Source organism: Marmota flaviventris, chromosome 9 (assembly GCF_047511675.1).
Source record: "Marmota flaviventris isolate mMarFla1 chromosome 9, mMarFla1.hap1, whole genome shotgun sequence".
Taxonomy (NCBI): domain Eukaryota; kingdom Metazoa; phylum Chordata; class Mammalia; order Rodentia; family Sciuridae; genus Marmota; species Marmota flaviventris.
Window position 1 is genome coordinate 89,094,983 of NC_092506.1, and position 19,749 is coordinate 89,114,731.

At 31.9% G+C, this 19,749-nt stretch overlaps 1 protein-coding gene across 1 annotated transcript in view; it reads left to right on the plus strand.

Annotated features, from left to right (window-relative positions):
- The window catches only part of Dync2h1 (dynein cytoplasmic 2 heavy chain 1), a 377,152-nt gene that overhangs the window by 81,423 nt on the left and 275,980 nt on the right, over positions 1–19,749 (plus strand). Inside the window, exons 44-50 of the mRNA XM_071616653.1 lie at positions 361–512; positions 3,193–3,337; positions 4,783–4,885; positions 5,376–5,543; positions 14,103–14,233; positions 15,353–15,601; positions 16,123–16,231. Coding sequence (XP_071472754.1) covers positions 361–512; positions 3,193–3,337; positions 4,783–4,885; positions 5,376–5,543; positions 14,103–14,233; positions 15,353–15,601; positions 16,123–16,231 — 1,057 coding nt within the window. The remainder of the gene's footprint in view (positions 1–360; positions 513–3,192; positions 3,338–4,782; positions 4,886–5,375; positions 5,544–14,102; positions 14,234–15,352; positions 15,602–16,122; positions 16,232–19,749) is intronic.

Sequence of the window (19,749 nt, forward strand, 5' to 3'; positions counted from 1 at the left end):
TATTTAGCTTTACCATGTAACTGCAGAATATGATAAAATATAGGAAAAAGCCAAAATATTTTCCCCCATTCCTGATATTTTGTTTTGGATAATTGCTAATAGATTTATAATATCATCTGGATTTTTATGTTTACTGGCAAGAAAAATGGTTTTAAAATGAAGATAATTCAGCTAACATTAAATTCAGATTGTACTGTATTATTTTTCAGTGTTATAGAATTTTAAATATATTTCAATCTTAAATTCTTGAGGTATTAGAGGATGATAATTACATTTGGAAATCATTGAAATTCAGACAAAATATTCTGATTAGAAAAATCTAAAGTATAAACATTTTAAAATGCATTTATTTTCAAATAGGTTTTGACGTATCAAGGATTTTATGATGAAAATTTGGAATGGGTTGGTTTAGAAAATATTCAAATTGTAGCTTCTATGTCAGCTGGAGGAAGACTGGGAAGACACAAGCTTACTACCAGATTTACTTCTATTGTTCGTCTTTGTGCAGTAGAGTATGTATCTTAGTGTTTTTTTTTTTTAATTTGAAGAGACATTATATATAATTGCATCTTATTTAAAGGTTTCCACTGATGATACTGTTTCAAAATGTAGAAGGTAAAATGGTCAAACTTAAACTCTGATATTTTTTTCTTAGCCTTCCCAAACTAATAATTTAGGATGATAAAGGCTTTAATCAAATCATTTTATGTTTTAGAAATATATAAGGAAATGAGGACTGTTTTGTATAGTCTGTGTTTTAAAGTATCAGTATCAGGAATTAAAGTGGTAGATTTTAATTTTTTAATTCAAAATGTTTTAACAATATGCAATATAAATATAGTATGTATTACTGGGTTACCATATAGGTTTTGATACATGTATACAATATATAATGTTTAAATTAGGTTAAACATATATACTTCCTTAGTCTTATCATTTTTTTAATGGAGAAAATATTAAAAAATCCTTTTTTCTAGCTTTCTGAAATATACAATACATTGTTGTTATCCATCGTCACCTTACTATGCAGAAGCTCACCAGAACTTTTTACACGCATCTAGCTCTAATTTAGTACTCATTGATCAATCTTTTCCCCTTCCTCCCTCTCTCCCTATTCTACTACTTCTGTACTACTATACTCAGCCTCTGAAAACCACCATTCAACTCTCAAATTCTATGAGATCAATATTTTTAGATTCCATATATGAAAGATATTACAGTATCTGTCATTTTGTGCCTTACTTAATTTGCTTAACATAACCAGTTCTACCCATGCTGTTGCAAATGAGGGATTTCATTCATTTTATAGCTGAATAGTATTTCATTGCATTTATATACCACATTTTCTTTATCTATTCATTTGTTGACGGGCACTTAGGTTGCTTCCATTTTTTGGCCCTTGTGAATAGTGATGTAATAAATGTGAGAGTACAGATGTCTCTTTGACATACGGATTTTATTTCTTTTGAATATGTAAAGATGGTAGATTTTAGATTTAAATGTTTTATGTGTTTCACAAAACAAAAAGCACTATTCAATTTTTGAAGATTTTTTGAAATAAAAAGAGATTTAAATCAGAGAATTAGGTTATGTTAATGGTTAATGTCTTCAGCACTAATACATCTATCCATTTCTGCAATCCATATCTGTAGTTGTTACAGTATATCCTGAATTTTTCCAATTATGGCACTGTCTCCTATTTTATTACAGTCTTGCTATACCAAACTCTGTCTTTATGCTTTCAAACTAATTGCACTTCATCTACTAATGTTCCTCTTTCTGAAATTTTACTCTACCAATTAAGCTGTATGGAAATTAATTTTGTTTTGGAGAAAGAGATTAATTCTTTATTTATGTGTTGTTTCTATTTTTATAGTTCTGAGATGGATTCTGCCTTATATATAGATATGACTTATTTCAAAATATTTTTTATAAGTCTGATTTTCCTTTTGCTGCTTTCTAAAGATCAGTGGTTTTTCCAACAATCTGTCTTTAAATAATTTCATTGGAATCCCCAACTAGGACTTAAATTTTTTGACAGTATATACTTAGGGATTTAATTTGATTCAGGTGAAAACAGGAACCATGAGCCTAGCTTTAGCCTTTGGCTATCTGGGACTTAAAACATTTCAAGTTGAAAACCACTATAAATTATCCAGTCAGTTAATGGGCAAATGAACTAAACAGACATTTCTCAAAATAAGAAATACAAAGGGCCAACAAATATATGAAAAATGTTCAACATCTTTAGCAATTGCAGAAATGCAAATCAAAGCTACACTGAGATTCCATCTCATTCCAGTTAAAATGATAGTCATTAAGAATATAGATAAAAATAAACGCTGGAGAGGATGTGGGGAAAAAAGGAACACTCTTATGCTGTTAGTAGGATTGTAAATTAGTAGAGCCACTGTGAAAATCCTCAAGATACTAGAAATGGAATCTCCACATGACCCAGATATACCACTCTTGATATTTAGCCTAAAGAATTAAAGTCAGTGTATAATAGTGATATATGCATACCCATGTTTATAGCAGCACAATTCACCGTAACAGAATCATAGAAATAGCCTCGGTGTCCATCAATGGTATGCATATACAATGGAATTTTACTTAGTTATAAAGAAGAACAAAATTATGTCATTTGCAGGAAAATGGATGAAACTTGAGGCATTAGTTTAAGTGAAATAAGCCAAACTCAGAAAGTCTGTGGTTGTATGTTTTCTCTTATATGTGGAAGCTGGAGAGAAAAAAGAGAAAAAGAAAGAGATGGGGAGGGTCTTATGAAAATAGAAGGAACACCATTAGAAAAGAGGATGGGACCCTGGGTGGAGTGGTAGGGAGGAACTGGGAAACAAAATTGACCAAATTATGTTGTCTAATATATGTATAATAATAGATTCCACTATCATATATAATTATAAAGTGCCAATAAAAATTTGTGGAAACCCCCTACAATTGCTACTGTAACTTAACATTAAAATAGTAATTTAGAGGGACTGTGGTTGTGGCTCAGTGGTAGAGCGTTTGCCTTGTACATGTGAGGCACTGGGTTCGATTCTCAGCACCACATAAAAGTAAATAAATAAAATAAAGATATTGTGTCCATCTACAACTAAAAAAAATTTAAAAACAATAGTAATTTAGAATATTTATTTATTTCATTTTTTTCTCATATGCTCTTTTTTTTAGTTACCCAGAAAGAGAGCAATTACAAACAATTTATGGAGCATATTTGGAAGCAGTTCTACATAAAAATTTGAAGAATCATTCTATTTGGGGTTCTTCATCAAAAATTTATCTCTTAGCAGGCTCTATGGTACAAGTTTATGAACAGGTATATATGCAATTATATTGTAATTTTCATATGTATTGCTATTGTTCCCAGAGATATACCTTTAATTTTCATCTTCATGTCCAGCTTTATCTTCCTGTTTTTTATTTATCTTTTCTATTAGAGATTGAACATTTTGAGGATAGGTGAAATGTGTACCTTATATATTCTATTGTATTTCTGGTGTAGTTTCTAAAAGGAATTCAATACATATTTGTTAGTAGAATGAATTAGTGTTAGATGGTTAAAACATATTTGTTGGTTGAATGAATTAGTATTAGATGGTTACTTTGATTTCAGCTCCAATTTAGCATGTTTAGAATGGTGTTCACTTTCTTTCCAAACTCTGGCCTTTCTCCTGACTTCTCTCAGTTTCCATCAACCATGCTTCAAACCTGACAGTAGCATTTGAGTTCATTTCTTTCCTTCTATCTGTGAGGAAATGTCTAAAGTATATTCCTTTATAAAGTGGAGAAGATTACTTAAGAATAGGCATGGAGAATGCAGAAGACATTTGAGTACTTTTTACTGCCAGTGGTAGTCTTAGGGATACAAAGATGACCAGTTCTCCTTACTATGGAAGTTAATAGTCTAATGAGGGATTGAGTTTTATTGAGTATAAAACTGTTATATATGGTGGTTGTTAAGGAGTAGGTTAATTTTGATCTGAGATTTCAAAAATGAATAGAAATTTACAAAGTGGTTGGAGATAAAAGAAGTTCTTTCTCGGTAAAGGACAGAATGTGCAAGTTAGGAAAAATGTGGAAGATGCTTTTTATAGTATTGGAGTACAAGTGGGGAAAGTAACATTGGAAAGCAAGAAGTTACTTTGTAAAAAAAAATTAATTAAGATGGTGAGTGATCAACAACCAATAAAAAAAAAAATAAAAAAAATAAACAGTACACCTTACATCATCTAAAAAAAATAAAATAAAAAAAAATAAAACTTGAAAAAAAAAAAAAGATCAGATTAAGAGTAATGGTTCTTACTAGAAGGGACAGGCTCTTTTGAGGAAGGGTGCTGGGATTGATTCAATGACTTTTTGAACATAAAATAGCTCTGTGGTTTCCCCCATTAGAAAATGGATCTTGCCTAGATCTTTGAGCCTCTTGGAACTGCAACCATCATTTTATGAAGTTTAGGTTATGAAGTCCTGAACTTCCTTAGCAGGGCTGTTTATGCTTTTTTCTTTTTCTTTTTGCCACAGACAACCATTAGCAGTATGTTGAAACCTATGAAACCCTAGTAGAATAATGTTTTAAAATGTTTATATACTGTAGACTACATATGATAACTAATAAAATCAATTCTGTTAAGTAAGTTTCTACCCACAGGTAGATATTGTCATTCTCTAAGGTCTAAGGTGACTGAAAATTATAGCATGATTATGTTCAAGAAAGTCGACAAATTGTTTACAATATATATATATATATATATTTTTTTTCAGGTGCGGGCTAAATTTACAGTTGATGATTATAGCCACTATTTCTTTACTCCTTGCATTCTTACCCAGTGGGTTCTTGGCTTATTTAGATATGATTTAGAGGGAGGTAAGTTTTGCTCATGTATGTGTATATGTGTATTTGTGTGCATGCTTTTATGATATAGTTATGGTAGAAATAGATGTAATAGTACTATGATAATTAATTGTATTTTAAATTAGAATTGTAGTAATATTCAATTTAAATATCATGGTTACTTTAAAATATTTTTATAAAAGTGATCATATTTCTTCTTTCAAGTGATTTATTGCTGTCACTATTAAAATTTGATTTTGAGCTATGTTTAATGTGCTTTTTGAAATCATGACATTTTTATTGAACAATTAGAGATAATAGTGTTTTAAATGTATATTTAAATCACAAAACATATAGTTTTACTAATAAAATAAATTTTAACTCTTTTTCTTTTTTTTAAAAAATATATCTGATGCCAAAATTATGGTATGTAGTTTCTCACTCTTTCTAATATTTTATTAAACAGACATTTTGAAATAATTTAGTTTTATTACAATTAAAGAAAATTTTGCCTTTTTTTTAGGATCCTCCAACCATCCAATAGATTATGTATTAGAAATTGTAGCATATGAAGCACGGCGCTTATTTCGTGACAAAATTGTTGGTGCAAAGGAGCTTCATTTGTTTGATAATATTTTAACATCAGTGTTTCAAGGAGATTGGGGCTCGGATATATTAGAGAATATGGCAGGTAATATAATAGAGTTTTGTATATATATAATTGCTATGAAAACTTTAAAATTATTTTTCTACCTGTAGCATGATTTCACATGCCTAAACAAATAAAGCTTTGGATAATTCTAATTTTTCCATAAGGAGAACTGCTTTGTTATTTTTTGCTAGATGTCTATAATATGATCTAGATAAAATATAATGACAGTAATTGTTCTTAGGGAGAAGGGGTTCATGCAATACTATCTTACATTTGTGATATAAAAATGTTTTTTTCTGAAACATTTTCACTATTAGAGTTTTTTCAATATAGCTATATGTGTATGAAACTTACAAATCATTGAAAAAAGCCACATTTTATTATGATGACTTTTAATTTTTGTTTTTTAAAGATAGCTTCTTTAATAATGATGGAAATTCAGGTGGTATTGATATAAATTATAATATGTTAAAATCAGAATCTATTTTCAGTATTATGTGCAGAATAAAAAAACATTTCTTTTCTCAGTCAATAGAAACGGCATATAATATTTAAATATTCACAGAATCCCAGGTATACAGTGACTTTTTGATTAATAGTAATGGCCATTATTTTTCTTGCCACTACCCATAATGCATTAGCACAGTACTACCTATATATTCTTGTTACCAGCTTTTTCCATTGTCATGATAAACAAAGTATAACATCATTTGTTCAAAGCAGCTATTTGGAATTATTACCACTTAGTAACCAATTTGCATTTTGAAATCTGCTATGAGACTAATAGAAAATTATCATGGTGAGAAGGCCTTTGAGAAAAGACCACAGTAAGGAAATATTTCCTAGTAAAATTGATTTCAGACAACAAAATGGATTCACTTTTTCAGAATATAAAGCTAGGCTTCAAAAACATTTCATATAATACATTGTATATTCCTAGATGTGATATTGTTCCCAGGGTAATAATTAGAAATCTAGAAATATTGTTTTTTAAAGGTAGGCAGAAAATTAAGGTTGATATAAGGAATTTTCTAGGGTATTGCCCAAGATTTGGAATTAGGAAATAAGTTCAAGAGAACCTAAGGCAAGATGAAGTGTTGAGAGAAGCCTGTATCTTATCCTCAAGAAACTTATAATCTAGTAGCAGAAACAGATATGAAAATCTGCGTATGGTGGTAACTATTGCTAGTTTGTTTAGATGTTATGAAGATCTGTGGAAATAGGTAAAATGGTCATTGCTCTAGAGCATGGCTTATGTAATATTATGTTTGTGAATATGTTTGGGATGGAGCCAACATTTCAGATTTGTAGAAGAGCCAAGTGAATTCTTTCTTGAGAAATTTGCATTGGAATGTTTTAAGTTAAAAGAGAATTGAGGTAATTGTCGATTCACACTCAGTTGTAAGAATTAATACAGGAATAGCACATGTAAGTTTTACTTGAGTTTCCCCAGTGGTAATTTCTGGATAAATTAAAACATCACAATTAGGATATTGACATCAATGCAGTTAAGACAGAAAATTTTGGAGGAGTATCACAAGTTCAAGCCTGGACAACAGTAAAACCCTATTTAAAAAAAAAAAAATAGGACTGGTGTTGTAGTTCAATGGTAGAGTGCTTGCCTACCATGTATGAGCCCCTGGGTTCATCCCCAGATTTAAAAGAGAAACACAAACAAACAAACAACAACAACAATAATAAAAAAACAACCCTCCCCAAATCCAGATACATTTACATTATAACCACAAGCGTTTACTGTGGTTCCCTTTTATAGCTTATTTCTCTTTTATTCCTTGGAAACCATTAATCTGTTTTTCAGTTTTGTCAGTTCAAAAATGTTATTTTCTCTCCACAAAATTCTCTGGAGATATATGCAAGTTGTATATTTCAACAGGTTATTTCCTTTTTATGGATGGATTGATATTCCATTCTATGGATGTTCCACTATTTCTTTACTCTTCATCTATTGAAGGACATCTGGGTGTTTTCAGTTTTTGTGTATTACAAGTAAAATTTCTGTAAGGATGTATGTACAGGTTTTTATGTAAACATATATTTTGGTTTTTCTGTGATAAAAGCTCAGGAAAGCAATTCCCAGGTTGTATATGGTAAATACTTCATTTTTTAGGAAACTACCAAGCTGTTTTCTAGAGCAGCAGTATCATTTTATGTTCCTATCAGCAATGTATGAATGGTCTAGTTGCTCTATATTCTTACTAGCATTTGATGTTGTCACTATTTTTTATTTCAGCCATTCTGGTAACTGTGTGCTTAATTTATATTTGTGAGTGGCTAGTAAAGTTTAACATCTTCTCATGTGCTTATTTACCCTCTGTCTTTCCTGTTTGATGAACTATTCATTTTTTCCTATTGTCTAATTGGATTATTATTATTACTATTTTACTGTTGAGTTTTGAGAATACTTATATATAGATACTAGTCTTTTATTTGTAAATATATTCCCCTACTCTGTAACTTGTCCCTGCATCCTCTCAAAAGGATCTTTCACAGATAAAAAGTTTTTAATTTTGTTAAGTCTAACCTATCAATTTTTCTTTTTAATGATCTTTTGATATCAAGTTTAAGATTTCTTTGTCTAGTCCTAGATCTTAAAGACTGTCTTCTGTGTTTTTTCATAAAAGATTTTATATTTTAAATTGGAATCAGTGATCCATTTTGAGTTAATTTATATATTTAAGGAATGAGACTTAGGTTAATTTTTTTTTTTTTGGTATAGATGTCCATTTGCTCTAGCATCATTTACTGAAAAGGCTTTCTACTTGAATTGCTTTAGCAACTTTGTCAAGAATTAGCAATTTGAGCTGGGCATGGTGTTGTACACCTGTAATCCCAGTGGCTCAGGATGCTGAGGCTGGAGGATCAAACCAGCCTCAGCAAAAGCCCAGTGAGACTGGGGATGTAGCTCAGTGATCAAGTGTCCTAAGTTCAATCCCTAGTACTCCCTCCCCGCAAAATCACCAAATAACCTAACTTTATACCTCAAAACCCTAGAAAAAGAAGAACAAATCAACACTAAAACCAGAAGACAGGACATAACTAAAATGAGAGACAATATATAACTTATACTAAGTAGGATCCTTTTGTGGCTGTACATGATGTAGAATTTCTTTGATTATGTATTCAAATATAAGGATAGGAAAGTTATGCCTGATTATTTTACTACCCTTTCTATTCCCCTTACTTCTCATTTCCCTTCATTCCCTTTTGTCTAATCCAGTGGACTTCTTTTCTTCCCCTTACCCCCTTGTTGTGTGTTAGCATCCACATATCAGAGAGAATTTTCTACCTTTGTTTTTTTTTTTTTCTTTTTTCTTTTTTTGGGGGAATGGATTATTTGGCTTAGCATAACAGTCCCAGATCCATTCATTTTTTTGGGCCAAATGTCATAAAGTTGTTCTTCTTAATGACTGGGTAATATTCCATTTTTTATATGTACTACAATTTCTTTATCCATTTATCTCTTTAAGGACACCTAGGTTTGTTCTGTAGCTTAGCTATTGTGAATTGAACTGCTGTAAACATTGATGTGGCTACATCACTATAGGATGCTGATTTTAAATCCTTTGGGTATAGAACTAGGAGTTGAATAACTGGATCAAATGGTGGTTCCATTCCAAGTTTTATAAGGAATCTCCTTACTGCTTTCCATAGTGGTAGCACCAATTTGCAGTCTCACCAGCAATGTATGAGTGTATCTTTTCCCTCACATCCTTGCCAACATTTATTGTTACTTGTATTCTTGATAATTGCCATTCTGACTGGAGTGAGATGGAATATAACTGTTAGTTTTAATTTACATTTCTCTAATTGCTAGAGATGTTAAACATTTTTTCATATATTTCTTAACCATTTTATTTCTTCCTCTGTGGAGTGCTTGTTCAGTTCCTTTGCTCATTTGTTGATTGGGATATTTGGGGATTTTTTTGGTGTTAAGTTTTTTGAGTTCTTTGTATATCCTGAAGATTAATGCTCTATCTAAATTGCAGGTGGTAAATATTTTCTCCTATTCTGTAGGCTCTCTATTCATGTTCTTGACTGTTTCCTTTGCTGTGAAGAAGCTTTTTAGTTTGAATTCATCCCATTTATTATTCTTGATTTTACTTCTTGTGCGTCAGGAGTCTTATTGAGAAAGTTGGTTCTGAAGTCAACATGATGAGAAGGTGGGCTAACATTTTCTTCTAGTAGGTACAGGGTCCAATGCCCACATCCTTGATCCATTTTGAGTTCAGTTTTATGCAAGGTGAAAGATAAAAGTTAAATTTCATTATGCTACATGTGGACTTCCAGTTTTCCCAGCACCATTTGTTGAAAAGGTTATCTTTTCTCCAGTGTATATTTATGGTGCCTTTGTCTAGTATGAGATAACTGGATTTTTGTGGGTATGTCTCTGTGTCTTCTATTCTGTTCCATTGATCTTCATGTCTGTTTTGGTGCCAATACCATTGTTGTTTTTGTTACTGTTGCTCTATATTATAATTGTGGTTTCATCTGTGATGCCACCTGCTTTCCTTTTCTTGCTAAATATTGGTTTGGCTATTCTGTGTCTCTTATTTTTCCAAATGAATTTCATGACTGTTTTATATTTCTATGAGGAATGACATGATATTGTTAATGCTGCCTATCTAAGAACATGGGATATCTTTCCGCTTTTTGAGTTCTTTTCAATTTCTTTCTTTTGTGTTCTTTAGCTTTCATTGTAGAGGTCTTTTGCCTCTTTTGTTTTGTTAGATTGATTCCCAGGTATTTTATTTTATTTTTTTGAGGCTTTTGTGAATGGAATAGTTTTCCCAATTTCTCTTTCAGCTGATACATCTTGATGTATAGGAATGCAATTGATTTACGGGTGTTGATTTTATATCCTGCTGCTTTGCTGAATATGTTTATGAGTTCTAGAGTTCTGAATTCACTTAGGAGTTGTGGTGAGTTTTTTGGGGTCTTGTAAATATAGAATTATGTTATTAGCTAATACGAATAGTTTGAGCTCTTCTTTTCCTAGTCATATTTCTTGTGTCTGTCTAATTGCTCTGGGTAGAGTTTCAAGGACTGTGTTGAATAGGAGTGGTTAAAGAGGGAATCCTTGTCTTGTTATAGTTTTTCGAGGGGATGCTTTCAGTTTTTCTACTGATGTGGTGAATTACGTTTATTGATTTCCATATGTTTAACCAACCTTGTGTTCCTGGAATGAACCTTCCTTGATAATGGTGAATTATCTTTTAAATATTTTTTTGTATGCAATTTGCCAGTGTTTTATTGAGAATTTTTGCATTAGTGTTCATCAGGGATATTGTTCTGAAGTTTTCTTTCCTTGCTGTGTGTTTGTCTGGTTTTGGTATCAGGATGATACTAGTTTCATAGAATGAGTATGGAAGGGCTCCCTCCTTTTCTGTTTCATGGAATAATTTGAGTATTGGTGTAAATTCTTCTTCAAAGGTCTGGTAGAACCTGGCTGAGAATCCGTCTGGTCCTGGACTTTTCTTTTTTGGTAGGCTTCTGATGGTATCTTCAATTTGATTACTTGAAATTGATATGTTTAAATTTTCTATGTCCACTTGATTTAATTTGCTTAAGTCATATGTCTGTGGAAATTTGTCGATGTCTTCATGATTTTCTATTTTATGTATAGATTTTCAAAGTAGCTTCTGATTATTGTCTGTATGTCAGTGGTATCTGTTTTGTGATATTTCCTTTTTCATCATGAATTTTAGTAATTTGAATATTCTCTTTTTCTTCCTTAACTTGGCTAAGTATTTATTAATTTTGTTTTATTTTTTCAAAAACCCAACTTCTTGTTTCATCAATTTTTTTGAAATTTTTTGTTTCAATTTCATTAATATTGTCTCTCATTTTAGTTATGTCCTGTCTTCTGGTTTTAGTGTTGATTTGTTCTTCTTTTTTCTAGGGCTTTGAGGTATAAAGTTAGGTTATTTGGTGATTTTTCTATTCTTTTAATGAATGAGTTCAATACAATGAACTTTCCTTTTAGAACTGCCTTCTAGTATCCCAGAGATTTTTATACATTGTGTCACTGTTCTTATTTACCTCTAAGTATTTTTTATTTCATCCCTGATTTCGTCACTATCCTTTGATCATTCAATACTGTATTTTGTAGTCTCCAGGTGTTAGAGTAGCTTCTGTTTTTAATTGTATTATTAATATCTAATTTTATTCTATTATCTAATAAAATGCAAGATATCTCTGGTTTTTTTTTTGTATTTGCTAAGAATTGCTTTTTGTGGCCTAAGATATGGTCTATTTAGAAAATGATCCATGTGCTGCTGAGAAGAAAGTGTATTCAGTCATTGATGCATAAAAAGATCTATATGTATTTGTTAAGTCTAAATTATTAATTATTTTTTAGTTTATAGTTTCTTTATTTAGTTTTTGGTTTGAAGATCTATTTGTTGGTGAGAGTGGCGTGTTGAAGTGACCCAGTATTATTTTGTTGTGTCTCTTTGATTCTTGAGAAACTGTTTTGTGAAACTGGATTTTAGAGGATGAATATGATGAGTGAGGAAGAGGAGAAGGACAATCCAGGAGAGGAGAAAAAATGCAAAGAAACCAAGGCTTCAGAGGACTATTGTAGAATGTGGAGGGAGATAGCAGATTTAAGCAGTCAGTGGGAGCTAAATTGCAGAGGGCCTTTATGAAGAGTTTGGAGTTTTTTTCTTCCTTCCTTTCTCCTCATCCTTCTTTTTTTTTTTTTTTAAAGGAGTGGGAAATTGATATTACAGTGGCATGTTACAATCAGTTTTTATTATGTATGTGTTACTCTTGTAGCTGTGAGAATATCCTTGAGGGGCAGAGACTTTCAGCAGGGATGAAGGTTAGGAGGCTATTATAGTAGCTCCTGTGAGCAAAAATGAGATGTGAAGGTAATGTAGTTATATAAATAATTTTGTTGCTGAAAAACATTCATTGTACATTTTAAATATTTATAAGTTTTAATTGAATCTTTTGCAAATAGACAAAGAGTTTATCAAATATGATGATAGAAATCATGTCTGTCTTATTCACTAGTTGTGTCAAGCAGGGAGTACAATGTTTCAACTGGTGCTCAGTAGTTAAATGTTAAGTGAATGAATTTGTGAATTTTAGGTCTACTAATAATTGCAAACATGAGTCTAAACTAGAGCTTTGTAAGTTTGCCTCGAAATAAGTAATGAGTGACTTTTTGGGTATGTAAATAGTTGACAGCTCGATCCACTGAAAAAGGTAAATAATTATACAGAACTCTTTAGAATTGAAAGAATAGAAGGCTGAATTTGGATCTTGGGGCAATATAAATATTAGGGATAAGCAAAAGCCTGAAAAGCAGTAGTGGTTTGTGGCTTGATGCATAGGGTCATGTAGTTGCAAGGAGGAAAGGCCTCAAGGATATTGGGGAAGTTCATGTTGGAATAATGACTGCCAAGTTTTGGATTTGGAGATTAGAGCTTTGTTGTTGTTCCCAAATAAACTAGTTAGTATGATGATCTTTTCAGATAGAAAAATATGTGAGAAATATGATGGTGAAGGCAAGGAGAAGAACATGAAGTAGCTTGGGTGTAGAGAAGGTATGATGGTTATTACTTTAGGATATGGTAGAGTTGGGCATGTGGCAAGGAGGGTACATGATGGAATCATCCCCCAAAGCAGTTGGGGAGGAAAGGTTTCAATAGAATGGTGAGTAGCTTTTCTTTATATGGTAATATGCATAATGTTCTAGATAAATTTAAGGGAAGTTTGGGGATTTTTGTTTTCTAATTAAAATTTGCTTATTTTAAAAAATTTTATCAGTAGGGACCCTTGAAAATAGTAATGAATCTATGTTCTTTCTCAAAGGGATTTTTGAGATTATTTAAAAAAATATTTATTTATTTTTTTAGTTGTAGTTGGACACAATTCCTTTATTTTATTATTTATTTTTATGTGTGCTGAGGATTGAACTCAGGGCCTCACATGTGCTAGGCAAGCACTCTACCACTGAACCACAACCCCAGCCCATATTATTTTATATTATGATGTTTTTAAACCAGGGATTGAACCCAGGGGTGCTTATCCACCAGGCCATATCCACAGACATTTTTTATTTTTTTATTTTTGAGACAGGGTATTGGTAAGCCAGACAGGGTCTGGCTAAGTTATAGCCGTGATAAATTCCTGAGGCTAGCTTTGAACTTGAGATCCCTTTACTTTAGCCTCCCAAGCCACAGGGATTGCAGGTGTGCCCTACCACTCTCTGCCTAATTTACAATTTTTATGTGGTGATTCTGAAGAAGGAGGAAAATGGGATAAACTGAGAATAGACAAGGGATAAGTTAGAAGAAAGCCAGTTCATTTGCGGGGAAGAAGGAGGGGAAGAATATAGAACAAAGGTACAGTCAGCCAGTTCTCAGCGTTTGATGTTAAATTTGAAGTATCTTAACTGATTTTATTGATATTCCAAGTAATTATCTTTGTATATTTAATATAATTTGAATTTATTTCTGGGGATAATCTTATTTGAACTAAACGAAAAATAATTTAATAACCAACATATTTACTGATTCTTCCATTACTAATAATGCATATAAAGCAACATATCTTTTATTTCTACAGATAGTTTCTATGTTACATGGGGAGCCCAACATAATTTAGGATCAACGGCAGCCCTAAGGCAACCATTACCTCCACATGGAAAACCACTTGGAAAACTAAACTCTTCAGATCTCAAGGATGTTATTAAAAAGGTATAATATGAATCATTAATTCGAATTAAGATTTGTTATGATTACTGTTATTTATGGGAAACGTTTGGAGATCATGGGAATATTAAATCATAGACAAAACTATTCTGCTCTTTTTGAATTTAACATAACTAGAAGCAGATGTGCTTTATACAGATCCTTGTAAAATTGCTAAGATATATTTGCAAGAAGGTATTTATTAGAAATATTAATGAAGCTTAACATTAATTGAGAAATCATCATATATCAGTGATTGTTAAACTTTGGTGTGTATCAGAATCACCTGAAGGTGTAAAAAAATTGCAGATTCCTGGGTTCCATCTCGAGAGAGTCAAACATAGTAGGTGAGACCCAGAGAATCGAATTTTTATCAGGCTTACAGATGATAGTTATGCTCATGGTCCATTGAAACTTGGAGTAACACTGTGTACAGGTTTTTTTTTTTTCTTTCTCTCTCTATATCTCTTGCTTGCTATGTTTCTGTTTAGTTATAATAAAGAAGAAACAGTGTTGCATGTTGAGAGTTAGTATGGATTTGATGTCAGGAAAAGTTTTTTGTCATGGTGTGTTTGGTGGACTGATTGATATGCCTGGAATTGATATTGCAATATTTGGGAATATTAAAAGTTGTTAAGTATATTGTGAACATACTCTAATTGTCTTTTCTTTCTTTTTACATTCTTTTGCTTAATCTGTAGCAGGACATGGTACTTACACGGGCTTTTGAGTCATTCCCAAGTAGTACAAAAGAACAAGAGTTCATAAAAGCATTTCTAAGCACGAGGTTTCTAGAGTTCTGAGACTGTTTCATAGTCCATGTTCATTGATTTATTACAACTGATAAATTTTGAGAGTTTTAATTAACCAACTATCTCACATACTTTTTACTAATGTATTAATGCCTAAGGGTGATTCTTGTGAACCCTTGAACTTCTTTGACATCTTACGAGTTTTTTTTTAGTGCCTGTAAAGATGTATTACTAGATAGGTAAAATATTAGTGTGTAACTACTTTATTCTTCTTGAATGTATCAAAATAATATTTTAATCTAGATAAGTAATATTTTTGTTGTGTAGTTAGTATTTTATTAATTAGAAAATATTCTTTTTGTTTTTTTGAAAGGGTCTTATTCATTATGGACGAGATAACCAGAATTTAGATATTTTACTTTTCCAAGAAGTCCTGGAGTACATGTCTAGAATAGATAGAGTACTGAGTTTTCCTGGAGGTTCACTTCTACTAGCAGGACGCAGTGGTGTGGGGCGTAGGACCATCACTTCTTTAGTCAGTCATATGCATGGAGCAGTGCTATTTTCTCCAAAGATTTCCAGAGGATATGAATTGAAGCAGTTCACAAATGATCTCAAACATGTAAGTTGCTCATGATCCTTTGCTTTATTAGATTTTTATTCATATTATTTTTCTAAATGATTTCTAACATCTTTATGACTCTAATATATAACAGTATTTATTTTTAATTTTGATGATTTTTTTCCATAAATATTAGAAAAATAACATTCTTATTTATACAGATTTTAAGAGACTTTTTTTTGAGATTTATAGGTTCTAGGTACTTCAGATTATGGGATATTAGATGGATATGAATAACAACCAAAATGATGAGATTTATAGAGGAAATATGTGGGTACATATAAAATAATCTTAGTTTTTGGTTTAATATTCCAGTTCTAAAATAATTAAGTTTTCTTTCAGCTCACATTTATTTGTGGGTACATTTTACTATTCAAGCTATATGGCTAAAGTTTGATTTAATTTTGAGTATGCAAATATAAATGCATAATAGTGACAACTTTACATAGAATGATAATTTTTAACTGTGTCAAAATACATAAAGAGTACTAATTTTTTTTTTTTTTTTTTTTTTTGGGCAGGTGCTGAATCTTGCAGGAATTGAAGCACAACAGGTAGTTTTACTTCTTGAGGATTATCAGTTTGTACATCCTACATTTTTGGAGATGATCAATAGCCTTTTGTCTTCAGGTAAGTGAATAGTTTCTATTCAAAGAAAATAAATAGTAATGTAAAAATTATTCAAGTACAATTGTCTTATATAAAATTTACTTGTGTTTCAGAGAACTTTATGTAGGATTAAATGTGTTTGTGGCAACAGAATGGAGAAATGCCACTTTTGTAAAACCAATAACTTAGGAATTATATAAAAGTTTTTATTAATATTGAATATTAATGAATTACAGAAAAATTGCCCCCCCCCTTGTTCTTTCAATGGGGCATTATTTGTCTTAACCTTTAGGAAAATTATCTACTAGTCCTTATTTAAAAATGGCTATACCTTTGATACAGCATTCTGTTATCAGTAGGGATTTAACCCATAGAAATAGAACGACTAGTATGTAAAGAAATATGTATTATAATTTGTAATCACAAAAAATTTGATAGAACTTTCATCGGTAGTGGAATGGTTGAATAATTATGGTGTGACCTTAGTATATACATATAAATATAGACTTATTCCAGATATATGAAATACCACAGAATTCTGTGTTAGTATGTACATTTCATATGTGTATGGACTATATCAGTATTCACTAATCTGAAACAATGCACGTTGTTTCTTTAGTTGATTAAAATATATCAGCTACTACTTATTACTTGTAAGTAATCTCACATTTTTAAAGAAGAGATTAAAATTATTTTTAAGAAAAAAGGGAGTATGAATTTACACTATGCATTTATATAATAGAGAAATATTATTTAAGGGTACTCTATTAAGTAAATACTTCCGAGAAATGTAGAACTAAATAGGATTTCTATATTTACAGAATTTTATAAGTTGTAGGAATATTTACTGTATTTTTTAAGATTTTTGTTTGAAAATCATATTTTCTATTTTGTATTTTTGACTTAAAATAATTTTCTCTTGATATAATACAAAGCTGTAGATCCATTTTATTCCCCAATATTTTGTATCCTTAATTGTATAGTAGAATCACCTAGGAAAAAAAAAAGAAGAAAATAAATAAATAAAGAAAACCTAATTCTTTGCTACCATCCTAAAACTATAAAAAAAAAAAGACCCTCTGGGGAGGGATAGCATTTGTTCATTAAGGCCTCCTAGTTGATGCTCTACAACCTGATTTTTGAGTAGCCCTTCTGCCATGGTTTCATGCCTCCAGAGTCACTGAGATTATAAGAATGGGCCTCCGTACCAGGCTTGTCTTTGGATTTTTAAGGAACACATTCCAACAGTATGGTATTGGTACCAAAACAGACATGAAGATAATGGAATAGAAGACAGAGAGAAAACCCTACAGAAATCCAGTTATCTCATACTAGACAAAGGCACCATAAATATACACTGGAGAAAAGATAACCTTTTCAACAAATGGTGCTGGGAAAACTGGAAGTCCACATGTAGCATAATGAAATTTAACTTTTATCTTTCACCTTGCATAAAACTGAACTCAAAATGGATCAAGGATGTGGGCATTGGACCCTGTACCTACTAGAAGAAAATGTTAGCCTACCTTCTCATCATGTTGACTTCAGAACCAACTTTCTCAATAAGACTCCTGAAGCACAAGAAGTAAAATCAAGAATAATAAATGGGATGAATTCAAACTAAAAAGCTTCTTCACAGCAAAGGAAATAGTTAAGAACAACTCCTTGGTCTATACCCAAAGGATTTAAAATCAGCATATTACAGTGAGGCAGCCACATCAAAACAACAAAAAACCCCACATTCCTGCCTATTGTTTAACATCACTAGGTGGAGACCTTGTTCAGTTCATTTTGCTGATATAAATTGATAGCCCAGATACACAGTTTGTGAATGTGTATGTGTGTGTATGTGATAGAGAGAGGGAGAGTAAAGAGGAGAAGGAATAAACATTCAGATAAGCATTATTCCAATTATTACTGTTTTAAGATAAATTGTTCTAATTATTATTTTTTTGTTTGTGGGGGATTGAACCCAGGGACACTTAACTATTGAGTCACATCCCAAGCCCTGTTTATTATTTTTTTTTAATTTAATTTTTTTAACAGAGAGAGAGAGAGAGAGAGAGAGAGAGAGAGAGAGAGAGAGAGAGAATTTTTTTTTAATATTTATTTTTTAGTTTTCGGTGGACACAACATCTTTGTTTGTATGTGGTGCTGAGGATGGAACCCAGGTCGCACACATGCCAGGCGAGCGTGCTACCGCTTGAGCCACATCCCCAGCCCCAAGCCCTGTTTATTTTTTAATTTGAGACAGGACACTCCTGCGTTGCTCAGGCCCTTGCTAAGTTTCTCAGGCAGACTTTAAATTTGTGATCCTCTTGCCTCAGCCTCCCGAGCTGCTGGTATCATTACAGGTATGCACCATCTCACCTGGCTGATAAGTTGATCTTTATTATCAAGATATAACTGCAAGGGTCTGGGGTTGTGGCTCAGTGGTAGAGCACTTGCTTTGCATATGTGAGGCACTGGTTTCAATTCTCAGCACTGTGTATCAATAAATGAAATAAAATAAAAGTCTGTCAATAACTAAAAAAATTAAAAACAAAAAAGATGTAACTGCAAAAACAACAATTAAATTTTGGTAGTTTCTTTTCAGAGAAAGTATTCAATAAATCCATCTCTCTTTTCTTCTATTTCAATTTTTTGTTCCCTAAAGTGTATAGTATGCTAAATTTAACACATCAAAGTATTCTGTCACCAGGCAGTGTGGTTTTTTTTTTTGTTTTTGATGTGGCTGCCTCACTGTAGTGGTGCACGCCTGTAATCCCAGTGGCTCTGGAGGCAGTGGAGGAGGATCGAGAGTTAAAAGCCAGCCTCATCATGTGAGGTGCTATGCAACTCAGTGAGACCCTGTATCTAAATAAAATATAGCTGGGGATGTGGGTGAATGGTCGAGTGCCTCTGAGTTCAATCCCTGGTATCCCCCCCCCCCCCAAAAAAAAATATTCTGCCATAACTGAAGTTTAAAGAATGTCATATAAAACAGACTTATGTGTGCATGTGTGTGAGTATATATGTTTTGTGGGTAGGGGTAGGTCTGGTACCTTTTAGTTGAATTCAAAGAAATGTAGGAATTGGATTGTTATGGGCCCTACATGAATGTAAGGTTTTGGATGTATAGAAAGGAATTTTCACTTAATCTTAGTTTCTTTTGAGTTATTGGCTTAACAGATATTTATTAAGAATGGTCTGGGCCTGCCTATAGTGTTAGCCAACTTTGATTTGCCTTTCATCATTCTATTGCCTAGTAGAAGGCCATGGAATGGGTCCCTTGATGTTTAGTCTAAGTTCATTAATTCATTTAGTAACAAATATTTAAGTTCCTGATATACATTAAGAATTCCCTAGGATTTAATATGGAATGTTTTAAAATATTTGTCCTTTGAGAATTAGAGTAATTAAGGTGGTGAGGAAAGTAATTCATTTTCAAATGATGTGATAAATGCTAAACAGTGGTGTGTTTGGATAGCACATGAGAGAGATAAGAGGGTTTTACTTAGTATTTGGGTAAATAGAAAAGGCTTATGGACATAGCAGTT